Source organism: Leptonychotes weddellii, chromosome 1 (assembly GCF_054177405.1).
Source record: "Leptonychotes weddellii isolate Sample4059 chromosome 1, ASM5417740v2, whole genome shotgun sequence".
NCBI lineage: Eukaryota > Metazoa > Chordata > Mammalia > Carnivora > Phocidae > Leptonychotes > Leptonychotes weddellii.
Window position 1 is genome coordinate 19,467,486 of NC_138369.1, and position 13,181 is coordinate 19,480,666.

A 13,181-nucleotide genomic window follows, 5' to 3' on the forward strand; every position below is an offset into this window, starting at 1 on the left:
TAGTATTCCCGGGCTTCGCCAGCCCTCGTGGCCATAGTGGTGAGCTGTACACATCAAGAAGGCTCCAGGTTAAGATTCTGGCCAAGCCAGTCCAGAACTGCCCCGGGAGAGAGAGCATGTCCTCCCAGCACAGTGGCTAGACTGAGCTCACGGCAGTTCCTTTGTTTACCAGAGGCTGGTTAAAAAATGAGTGGTTTCTGTACACATGCAACATTATGGGAATTTTTTTTTTTTTTTGTAAGGTAATGATGGGCCGTAATTACTTTTGGAATTAGCCTCTGAGTGAAGTTGATACTATATGCTGGCTTAATATTTGGAAGTTAGTTTCCAAACTAATCTTGTATGTGTGCCAGAACGATTACCAGTGACTTATAACTGAGTCTTACTGGTTGCAGGAGAAAGCTTCATTTCTCATTATTGTTGGTGGTATGTTTTGATTTCATCCATGATACATGTTGGCATTGCTTGAAATTTTGATTTGAGTTGCAAAGTGGAAGTTACCCGGGGTTATGGATCAGCTCAAATCAGTTTTCTATATAGCATTGAGGATTAATCAAGGAATCAGGACATGGGGAGATCTCCAATCCTAAGAGAGGTATTTATGTGGGTTGGTTCTGCCTTTGAAAATGGCCTTCCCTACCCCCAATGGTGACCATAGGATACTTTAAGTATTTTTAGCAAGGTGTTGGAACCATGTCTTCACAAACTGTCATTATCATCTCATAGTTAATATTATTTAGTTATTAATATTATGATGTAGTAGTAAGTTTGTTGTCTTATTCTCACACCCAAATTAGGCTGCCCCAAATAATAGATTACATGATTACCACATGTATCACTCAGGGCTCTCCAGAGAAAGAGAAGCATAGGGGATAGATACATTTTTCTTTTTATCTGTAGGATATATATCATATATATGGAGTGGGGGAGAGAGAGAGAGATTGATTGTAAGGAATTGCCTCGCACAGTTGTGGGGGCTGACACATTGGAAATTGGTAGGGTGTGTTGGCAGGCTGGAAGGTCCAGCAGGAGGGGATGAAGGCAGTTGGGAAGCAGAATTCCTTCTTCCTTCAGGGACCTGTTTTTTTCCTCCTAAAGCCTTGAACTGATTGGAGGAGACATACACACATTATGGAGGGTCATCTGCTTTATCAAAGGTTGCTTATTTAAATGTGAATCACATCTAGAAAGATACATTCAGGACAGCATTTAGACTGGTGTTTGATCAAAACACTGGGCACCATGGCCAAGTTGACACATAAAATTAACCATCACACCATAAATTCCCAGCCCTTGAGTGAACATGCGATTCTTGCCTCATCTTGTTAGTCATGGAGGAATACAGGTCCACCTTGACAGGGATGGCTAAAACATGGCCCCATCTGTCTCTGGTAGGAGCCCTTCCCTATGCCTACAAGCTTCTCTTAAGCTATCATGAGTACTGATGGTAGAAAGGATTGCCCTATAATAATGCTCCTTGAATTTTAATATGCATACTAATTATTAAAACATTCAGATTCAGAGGGTCTAGAATGGGGTTCAGGATTATTCATTTCTAACACAGTCATGCTGCTGTTCCATGAACCATGTTATACCCTATATACCCTATAGCTTGAAGAATCCATTGAAAGAGCAAGATGGATGGAAGATGGACTGAGTTTGATGACCTTTTCTCCAAAGGCCAGCCAGTCCATGGAGACCTCAGTCCGTGGGGGCCCTTAGTTTTTAGAATCTTCTCTTTAAAATGCCTCTTCCCAAGAAGATTGAGGGAACAATACCTGATTTTTCTATGGAACTAAAGCTCTGGAGAAGTACTCACACATCAGAAAACACTGTCCACTGAAGATAGTGGATTCTCATTCACAGATGGTTTCATGTGAGGCTAGAATGGGCCAACTAGAAAGGATCTCTCTCCCACCAGACTTGCTATGGTAATTTTGGTCCCTGTCAGAAGTGTCACATGCCTTGGTCTCACTCTGGACTCTGCTACTTACTAGCCACATGACCTTGCAGGCATGGAAAAGAAACCAGCATCCTTTGAGCACGTCCTTATGCCAGGCACTGTGCTGGGCAGTTTCACGTTTTATCTTCATAGCAACAATGCTGGGGAATAATTGGCATTATTTCCTATGAGGATATGGAGGCTTAACAAATACGGCTAATAAAGATTGAAAGCCAAGGTTGTCTTGGACCCAAGCCTACTGTGGTCCTGGACTCTGTTTCCCCATTTGTTATTGGGGCGGGGTAGGGTTCCTGCCTATCTCCAAACACTGTGTGAAAAGCAGATGTGATGCTGAGTCTCAATGCATTTGTATGCAATTCAGATGGTCCCAGAAGTGTATTGTTTGCCCTCCTTCAAGGGTTGTTATTCCAGGAGAAATATTTAGCTTCTTAGCAGTGATTTTAAGGATCAGATGATAAAGCTATTTGTTGTGTTTTGGTTTTGTTTTGTTTCCTGTCTGGGACTGGCACACAGAGATGTGTAGAGGTACCAAAAGGCCTTGACTCAGCTACCTCAGGGAGAATAAATGATTCCAGATTCCATTGTTTCCAGCAGGGCAGGGGCAACTCATAAAACCCCTTATGCTCATGTTTTCTGATCCTCAATTTTCAGATTAAGGAGAAGCATTGGTATTGCACATAAATGTCTGCAAAGTAAAAGGATAAAATCAATCTGTGGTCATAAAATGAATCACTAAGATCCAAACCAGGCTTTCTTTGAACCCAAAGGGCTGATTGCAGTAACAGATCAGCTGGACTGACTGACTGCGACTGACTTTGTTTCCCCAGCCATGGACTGGGATCCTTATCTGCTAGTCAGAGTAGAGGGACGTTGCACTCTCTTCTAGGCTACTGGCCTGAGTAGACAGTGGTCCATTCCCAATGGCCCTGGTCAGGAAACTATGAGCCAGTCAAGGGCCATGGCCACCAGCCATCTGTTGTTTCCAGATCATTCCCGGGTAACTGACTTCTCTCTCCATCCAGCTTGCCGAGGATCAGGGCCTCGTCCTGATGACCACAGTCGCCATGCCTGTGTTTAGTAAGCAGAATGAAACCGTGAGTACAGCAGCCACATTCCTGCGTGGTGCTAGGAGGGTTGCCATCTCAGACACCCTCTGACTCAAGCTCTGGTGACCTTTCTTTATTTATGTTAAGTTAGGATGGGGGATCTATCACTTTTCCTCACTTAATTCTGTTGTTAGAATCACAACATCAAGAATAGACGAGAGGACTTCTGGGAGATGTCATGTGACAGTATGCAGCACTTTTCCCAAAATTAGGTGTGAAATGACCAATGGAAGGCAAAACCCAGAGAGAATCCTTGTGTGTGATTGGATGACCCCTTCCCGATGTATAGCGACCAGCCCTGTGTTAGTTTCCTTGGGCTGTGTTAACAGAGGATCACAAATATGGGGTGGCTTAAAACAATAGAAATTTATTCTCCCAGTTATGGAGTCTAGAAGCCCAAAACCATGGCGTTGGCAGGGCCGTGCTTCCTCAGAAGGCTCTAGAAGATCCTTCCAGTGCCTGGATGTTCCTCGGTTTGTGGCAGCTCTGCCTCCATCTCCACGTGGCCTTCTCCTCTCATGGGTCTCTCTGTCCCCTTATAAGGACACGAGTTGTTGGATACAGGGCCCATCCTAGATCCAGGATGATTTCGCCTTGAAGGGATTACACCCTGTTTCTAAAAAGCGTCACCTTCTGAGGTTCCAGGTGGATTTGAACTGGAGGGAAACAATGGACAGTAGCAATTTGTGTCTTCCTCCGGGAGGTCTTTCTGACCCCTACAGTTTCAACACATCACGCTGACTTTGGAAACTGGGACCCTCCCTGGAGGCCTATTCCTTCACCTTGGTCCTTGGTTCCAACATGCTGCTACAGGTGTGAGAGTTATTCCATCTTTCCCCCTGGGCGCCCGATGGCAGTGTACATTGAGAGAGCAGTTAGGCTAAGTCTTTCCTGGAGAAAGCTTCCGTAAAATAAACTGGTTAATGCTCATAGCCCCTAGCTGCTAAAACTTTTGTGCTTCTACGTGTTAATTTTGAATTTTCAGGCGGGAGAAGAGATGTTTGGTAGGGCATCTTGATATGGGTGTGTGTGGAAAGGTACCATAGTGAGTGTTTGGCCTGAGAACCTACCATTTGTGTCCAGCAATATTTGCGGGTTGGGGTGGGGGATAGAAGAGGGGCCTCGTAGAAATCTGGGTTAATCCTCAATCTCTGGAGGCTTCGAAAAGGCACCAGACGGTGACCTGTTGTGTGTTGGCTTCTCACTCAATTCTGCTTCTTCCAGCAAAGTAACTCATTATTGTTGTTGCTTACTGTTTGTTTCTCAGCAGAGATCGAAGGGCATTCTTCTGGGTGTGGTCGGCACCGATGTCCCAGTAAAAGAGCTTCTGAAGACCATTCCCAAGTACAAGGTAATGCATCACCTAATAGTCAAGGGCCAAGTGTCTAAGGTACTTTCACAACCTGCCATAGTGGTAATGAAAACAGGAAGGAAAGAGGCCCCTCTACTCTCTTCCTGGTTGGAAGAACAGTAACAGTTCTGGCAGATCTGAGTAGGTCTACATGTGCTGCCCAGGTTTTTATGGGTCCATGGGAATCCATATGTTTATGCAGGTCCACACAGGTCCTATATCTCTGATGGTCTTCTAAACCAGTCCTAACTCAGCCCAATCTGAGGATCCCCTAAAATATGTTACTTCTTAGCAGGAACCCAATGAGGCACAAAGAGAAATGGTCTCTGACTCTATTGCTTGAGTATTCCCTCTATCTTGGAAGGTAATTGTGTACATACCAATTAATACTCTTTTCCTAATTCTAAATTAAAATCCACTAAGACAATCGTAAGTTTCTTTTTTTTAACTCTGGGTGTAATCGAGGGGGTAGAGTAGGTAATTTTGGAACAGAGAGGACACAGCAAGCCTTAGTGGGCCACTGCTTTGGGAGCCTAGACCAGCATAAGAGCATGGCAAGGAGAAGGAGCACAGATAGAAGGGACTCAGAACCGGGGTGGACATGCCTGAACCCTGCTCTGTGTGCGAGGCCAGCCCTGCATCGGGGAGAGACGGAGGCCACACTTGCCCCTTTATCCAGCCCACACTGCATTCCCGGAACTCTGTTCCCAGCACTGTTCCTTCAATTCATTTAGTTCTTCTACATTTGGGACAGAGGTGGCTCTTGTGGGCCATCCCAATGCCGCCGCCCTCAGCCAGGCCTAACTCTGTCCCCATGAGAACAGGCATCCCCAGCTCCAGGTGACTTCCCAGCTGTCTGCGGACTGGAATCTGCCCCATCTGGGGCAGACGGGCCCCACACAAGCATCCGCCCCAAGCTGATGGATGGCACCGGCCCCTAGGCTGATGGCAAAGGGGTGGCAAGCCTCCACGAAGGTGACTGGTGGCAGTAGCCATCTTGGGGTCCACGAGAATGACATCAATTGGTCCTTATGTCCTCTGGCTGCTCAAGGTACACTGCCGTGGTTAGATCAGCACTTGAGTGAAATCAGAGCAACGGACAGAGCACTGGACATACCAGGGGCCTGGTTTCCACCACAGCCAGGCTCTAGGCTCTAGGTCCTTTCAAGCCGTGTTGTCCTAACAGCCTGTCCTCGTACCAGCTGCACCTTAATGAGCTCCCCTAACCCTGGCCTGAGCAATCACATGTGGAATCATAAGTTGAGATGTGCTCATTATATTTTTCCGATACACAAGTTAGCCAAGGGGAGTGACATGTCCTTTTAAAAAGATGACCCAGAGAGGCCTTGAACTCCATATGGAAAACTCTTAGTTGTTCCCTGTGGCAGCTCCATGGAAGAAAGTCCCCTGAAGCCCCACCACAGCAGTGCCTAACTGCCCAAGAGCTGGCTCTGTGTGTATGCAAACATGGGGGTGCAGGGGAGGGGGGCAGAGAGCACCCTGCTCCTGTCCTGAGAGGTGTTCATTGGATGGACACGGTTTCCCTGACTGCACAAGGGTCAAAACCACACCCGTGCCCTCTTCCCCCAGCCCTGGGCAGACTGACTTGCCCACCTCTTCTTTGGTCCACTCTTGGATGGACAGAGACTCCCTTTGCCCTCATCTGGAGGCAGGAAAACGCCTTTGGGCCAGGTATCTGAGATTGTTGACTGGCTAACAGGGTCCCCTTCCTTACCACCTCCTTCCCTGACGTGCTGAGCCTGATTCGCCACAGTTGTGAGAGGCCGGGGACCTTCTTGGGCCTCAGCAGGAGGAAGATAGTGGTTAGTGCTCTGGAAGCAGATACACCAGGATCCCAGCTCCAACACTGAGGAGCTCTGAGTAGACAAGTCTCTCAAAGCCTTAGTTCTTCTCTCCAGTGGTGATAACAATACAACCTGCTCACAGATGGGCATGAAGAATTGACTGTTACCATTAACTGGGAACAATGGTAACACAGTGGTCAAGGAGACGGGTCTGACCCATGGCCGCCCGGCCCTCTTCTCTGTGGATTACTGCCAGCAGAGCACTGTTGATACCTTTCCCATGCAGCTTCAGGCACCTGTGGCCTTCATACCCACTGAACCCTCGCTAAAATAGAATGCCCAACCAAATCATGTGTGAACCGAATAACTAGGTGACCACACTCTGGGATCCTCTGCCACCTTTAAAAATGGGGTTTTCCAAGAATTTTGAAAGACACAAGGAAAGGCTTAAAATACAAAGTCATATGCAGTAGGCAGTTGACAACAAGGACAGGCTTACCTTTGGACAGAGGGTCAGGACAAGAGCAAGCCAATGGCTCGGCCCGTCACCAGGCATCCTGGCAAACTCTTATCTGAGCAAGTCAGCTGAGCGGACCGCTGCGGCCAAATCGGGTCATCCCTCAGCGGGTTGGATGCAAAGTGAGAGATGCATAAAATGGCTGTTTACAAAAGCACCGTTTTGTGGTACCGGATGGTGTCTCGTGGTGTAGTATTAGCAGATAACATTTGCCAGGACTAGGCACTGTGCAAAGTGCGTGACCCACATCATGGTACCAGGTGCCTCTTAGATAAGTGCAGTGTTCTTGTACCCATTCTGCTCCTAAGGATACTCAGGTTCATGGGGCTTCTGTCCACAGAGCTCAGGGCCACATCAATGGGAGGTGGTGAGTGTGATTTGAGCCAGGTCTGCATAACTCCTGGACCCCTGCACTTCAGGAATATCTAAGCCAGTCACGTAACACTTCGTGATTTGTTGCCATACTTATGTACCATCTGTACCATTATTTACATAATAGTCCATTTGTAAAGCCAGTGTCATCAGCCACGACAGAAGAATCGCAAAAAACAAAACAAAAAATTAAAGAAATAGTATTAAATGATGGCTTGATAATCTAAGGTGTTGAACTTGAGGTCTGTTCTCTCTTTTTTAAGGTAATATGAAAGGCAAGTGTTAAAGATATACTAAGTGGAAACTTTCTTTTTAATATAATTGGAAGGACGGAAGAAATTTAAAAAGAGCTGGCTCTCACTAGTGATGCTGGCTAGTAAGTTCAATACCAGGCCCACATACCACCTAAAATCATCTTGCTCTACATTCTGGTTTTGTTTTGTTTGTTTGTTTGTTTTAAGAAAGTCAAACAGTGCATGGGAAGATGAAGGATAGCTGAGGAGTGAGCACCATGGGGATTGTTCAGCCTGGGGCAATGGGCACCCCTGCCTTCTGGGGCTCCTCTCAGCACAGACACCAGCACCATGGCCACCATCCAGAAGCCCAGGGCCACCCCTACATAACGGCCCAGGCTTCTCAGAGTCCCTAGAGGGTCTGACTCTTCCCAGCACTTTCTGTCTGGCCCTTAGCGCCTGCTCCACCCCTAGAAGAGGAAACATCTTTGAACAAGCAAGGCATGTCTGTTCCCATATGCTGTTGCCATTTAGCTGATAAAATTAGAAAGCCACCTTCATAACAAGAGGAAATGAACTCTAACCTAAAAAGAACACTCCTGGTTGGGTAACTGAGATGACAAAGGCCCTCTGTCCTCCTGCCACCCTGGGCCTCTGACAATCTGCTTCATCCACCACCAAGGCTTCTACAGTTGGGAGTTAAGTTTCCAGAGGCATGATAGGGCAGCTGGCTGATCCTAACCCACATAGTACGTTTTGGAAACTGTGTAGCTCCTCCAGGGGCTAAAAGCCACGGGAATGAAGGAGGGATTTGAGGCCCCTAAAGACAGTGGACCTTACTTGTATTGAAATCCCCAAACCCAGATGCCCAGAATTCCCGGCTCAGTGTTGAAGAAAGGGCAGCCCATCTTTAGAGAATGTTTCCAAACATTTCTTAAGCCTCTTATTTCCTATGAGAATGTGTAGAAACTCAAGTACAGGGCCACCACTGGATATATGCCCAACAATCCTGACAGGAGGAACATGATAGGGAAGTGATCATGATGAGCCTGTGCATCTGTCTGTCCTCAGAGTTTCCTCTACCAGGCATCGTGCTGAGCTCTTTACAGCACTGTGTCCCTTAATCATAGGTGGACGCTGCCATCACCTCCATCTATAGCTAAGGAAACTGAGGCACCCAAAGCTTAAATAACGTGCCAAGTCTCACAACTAGCAAGCCCGGATTTTAGCTGCTACTACCCTGAAGCCATTAGGAACAATAAATGGCAGTAATAATAGTAGCAGTTGAAATGATAGTTAAAATACTAAAAATAATATAAGAGTTAAAAATAAGACAATAAAACATTCATTGAGCTTTTTACGTGTGTTTGGTATGGTAAAGGGGTTTTAAAGGCCCCATTCCCATTGAATCATTACCATGCTTCCCCTGAATTGGGTGTCACTCGGCCCCATTCTTAGTTGAGGATACTTAAAATAACTTTCTCAGCATAACTCAGCTAATCAGAGATGAGTGAAATAAAATCTAACCACAGAAGAGAGGACGATCGGCTACAGAAAATTCACCAGCGGTGCCTGAAGTAGAGGCATTTCTGCTGCATGCTTCCCCCCAAGGGTCAGGCTGGGAAGTGGAAACACAGGTATGACCTACCTGAGCCTGAGTCGGCCCTCCTCTGGTTCCCACAGAGAGACTTGGGAAATGGGGTGCACGTCAGCCCACGTGCTGAACAGGGGACAGCCACGGCTGAACAGGCTTCTCTCATCCAGGAGAAGAGCTCCAGGGAGCCGAGTGTGGATCACACCTTTTCCTCTTGATTAACACCTTGTAAAGATGAGTCAGCTCTTCGCTCTTGGGGTTTTCCCAGAAGATAGAATTCTTTCTTTTCCCTTAGCTTCATAGATTTTCCCACAAGCAATCAGACTTCCTGTAATTTTTATTAAGAATTCCAGACACCCTAGCAATAACTTCCAGACACCATAACCTCTGTTAACATAATGAGCCATTTTATAATTGGGTTCACTTCATTAGCCCAAAGGCTCTGCACTTGGAAGGGAAGCACCTCCTTCCCTGGGGTGTTGGACCACGAGGATCCCAGACTCCAGGAGAGCATGCTTCAGGATGAGGGCCCTTTGGGCAGCCCCACGTGCTGGAAGGCCTTGTGTATGATTTGTTCCTATTACTCCATGGGACTGCATGGTAGAATGGACAGGAAGACTGGTTCTAGTTCAGATGAAACAAAAATTAGAGATTTCATCGGGATACTGATGTGTGGCCAACAATAAAGGCTGGGCATTGTCTTACTGTAAGCTTTTGGTTTTCTGAGAGGTTCATCCACAGAATGTGTTTTGAGGCTTACTCAGGATTTCTCTTCTTACGTCTCCATTAGGTTATGTCCACATGCCACCAACCAAGCAACAAAACATTGTGATGTTTTGTCCTCCTGGGAAGGACTTTAGCCTGATAGTTTCTGAATGTCAGGATGACTTTCTCAGGTACAGCCTTGCCAACCACCCACTGTGCACCTGCTGTGGTACATCACCTTCCCCTTTTTGGCTCATTTGTATTACTTACTTTAGTTCAAACTTTAAAGAAGAACTAGACAATATTTGGGTAGAAGGATGAATGTTTCAAACACTCATGAACCTTACTGGAGCACGTCCCGTGTGCCAGATGTTATGCTAGGGGGTGTAGAAGTCAAAGATGAGTGAGATGCTCCATGCCCACAAAGAGCGCATTGTGATGGGGGAGGCACTGCCTCATTGAGAACAAGGCAGAAGAGAGAAAGAACCAGCTAGGGCTGAGAGGCAAAGAAGTAGGTGTCCCATTTTCATGCATTAGGGTGAAGGTAGTAGTGGAAACATTCTCAAGGTTTTATGGAAACATGGTATGGAAAGGACGGAGCAATGGGGAGAGTCAGGAGAGACTTCTTATAGGACATGATCCCGATGCTGAGCTTACAGCATGGGCAAGAATTAACCGGGGAAGATGGGAAGGAGAGGTGCTCTAGACAGCTGACATTTATGAATAAAGGTGTGGGTGGGAGAGAAAGCTGCAAGGGCGTTATTGTCACTGCCATGTGCCCTAAGAAGCAATGCGTGGAAGGGTGTAAAGATGGGTAGGGACCAGGACCCAGGAGACCTGATGGATTTTATCTTACACGTGAAAGAGGTCTTTGATGGTTTTATACGGGGGAGCTACAGGGTCACAGTTGTTTTGACCTTGATCAATATGGTCGATAGCTTTGTTGGGGCCTCTGTTTGAGGCACGAAGAGCAGTTAGGACCATTGTGGAAATCTATCACATTAAATCTACATGGATGGTGGGGTGGGGAAGCAGCAATGAATTTGAGTAATTTCTGCAAGAAAAAGTAGTGATTACTTGGATTAAGAAGTTGGGGATGAAAGAAAGAAAGAAGTCTAAGGCTGATGCTCTAGTTTCTAACTTAGGAGCCTGGGTGGATGGATGGTACTCCCACAGAGAGAGAGGAGCAGCAAGAGTAGCACCCACCGTGTTGGGCTGGGTGAGTCTGAGGCACCTGGGGGATGTCCAGGTAGAGATGCCCAATACACTGTTGGACACTTGGACCTGCCAGTGAGGGGAGAGGCTACAGGCTGGAGCACAGACCCAGGGATCAGCAGCATCCAGGTGCTTGCTGAAGCGTATTGGGGAAGAGAGCTAAAGCAGACAAGGGGCTCTGGGGATAGAAGCTTGGGGGAAAAGAGTGCTTGAGGGTGGGCAGAGGATGAGGATCCTATGAAACGGAGGATACCTGGGTGTATGGGGCCTGGAAGCTGAGGGAATAGAGAGAGTCGGGAGGGAGGGCAGTCGGCCAATACAACTGGGAACATTCAAGAGAGCTTTCTGTAGGGCAGGGCCAGCCATCAGGTGGCCAGTGGCCATAGTAGAGAAGGGAGTTCTGGTGGCTTCTTGGTGGGGGGCAGGGGCACAGCAAAGGCAGATTCCAGTAGGTGGCACCAATGAGAACAGGGGTGGGGATAGCAGTTGGACAATGAGTGGAGGATACTGGGTGGGAAGTCAGCTCAGCCTTTGCATTCCAGGGGAGGAAGCAGGGTTTAGGTCAGCTATGTGGGATCTGCGCTCAAGTCCATTCCCTTCATTGTTTCCCACTTCCTCCTTTTCCACTTTCTCCCTTCCCTGCTCCTCTTCCCTCCATCCCAACCACCAGCTTGACCACATGGTTTGACTTCGGCCATCATGGAGGCAGGCATGAAATAATCAAAGTCTTGCTTGACGGATATCTTGATTCCTTATAATCAACCTCACAAATAATAGTTGTCATTTTGATTAGTACCATACAAGAAAAGTAGAGTTTAAAGAGAGCATATACAAGGAGTTCTACCTTCTTCTGAATATTACCTCCTACAAGCAAACCAAGAACTGAAGTAACGTGCGTTAGAAGGCACCGAATGTGTTAGCTGACTATAAAATATCACTGTTTGGTCAAATTTTGAGTTTGCATTTATAATCAAATACCACTTTTGCCTTTAATGGAAAAAAGTCAAACTCTCTGAGTCCTTTCTGACCCTTCGAGTCTGTATTAAACTGGGACATAATAATGGTAATTAATTCAGTGTTGACTGTGTCTGACATTCATTTTTCCAAGAGACAAGATGAAAGAGACGATATAGATCTCAAAGGATAGGAAATCTCTGGTTTATCTTTCACAGAATAATGAAATATACTTTATCATTAGAGTCTTGTAGAATCTTATTAAGACTTGCTGTGCAAGGTAACTCCAGGAGAAAATGTCTGTTGCCCTTGACGACCACATGCATATTTGCTTTATGTAATGCAAGGGAAACTTTTAATTGTTGGTGTTAAATCCTCTGAAGTTAATTCCACATCACCTTGACGTTAAGCTAACAAGCAGACAGGGTCATTCTTGGTTTGTAAACTCTGTTGTCTGGATCATTTAATAGTATCATATTCAAAAATGTGAGTGGCAGAGAATTTGAAAGAAAAGGAACAGTGAGGGCTCAAAACTATGAAATAACTTGTCGGAAAAAATAGAGGGTTTTTTTTCTTTCCTCTCCCCTTTCACTACTCTGGCAAAGTGGGTTACATTTTCTTTCTTCAGAGAGAGATCAGTATGGGTTTTATGCCAGGGGCCGTTTTAATACATGAATGATTTGTAGGTAAATTTATTGTAGCCAATGGGTGCAGTCAACTGTGTAATAGAAATATTGTCAAAAAGCTGGGATTATTATTTAAATAAGTGCAGTGTTAAATTTGATTACATACTTTTTAAAGCTAATAAAACATTTCATTGCTCTCAAACTATTTCCCATAGTCCCATTTAGTCAGAAAACATAAATTAAGTGAGGCTCTGCATAGAAAATGACCCAGGCTTTGTGTCGATGGAAGCATGCATGGAAAAGCTTGGCAGCCTCCAAATTTAAAGACGAAAGGATATAAAAAGGGGTTGGCAGGCTCCTGTCTGGGCTGGTGGGGACACTTTTATCCTTGAAGAATTATGGAAAATGACTGCCTCGTGCATGCTCGAGATGGCCCCTATGGTTGTGGACTTGTACGAAGTCTAGATGTGATCAGAGGAGGCCTCCTCTTTGCTCTCCTTATCATGGGGAGATGGAAGACACCCATGTGGCTAAAACTCTGTTTGCTTGACAGAGGGTCTTACCAGAAACATCAGCTACTTTCTTTAAAAAAAAAAAAAGGAATTGTTTTTGTTTTAAATAAATCAAAGTAAGGCCCTTTGATGCCAACATGGGGATGTGACATTTTAAATTGTGCTATTTGCTGAGCTTATCCTGTGACAGGTCTTCATTTCTACCAAATGTCAAGGATCAACGCCTTG

The 13,181-nt window shown here is 45.9% G+C and overlaps 1 protein-coding gene across 1 annotated transcript in view; it reads left to right on the forward strand.

Annotated features, from left to right (window-relative positions):
- CACNA2D3 (calcium voltage-gated channel auxiliary subunit alpha2delta 3) overlaps positions 1 to 13,181 on the forward strand; it is an 807,776-nt gene that overhangs the window by 588,986 nt on the left and 205,609 nt on the right. Inside the window, exons 15-16 of the mRNA XM_081805734.1 lie at positions 2,986 to 3,057; positions 4,340 to 4,420. Coding sequence (XP_081661860.1) covers positions 2,986 to 3,057; positions 4,340 to 4,420 — 153 coding nt within the window. The remainder of the gene's footprint in view (positions 1 to 2,985; positions 3,058 to 4,339; positions 4,421 to 13,181) is intronic.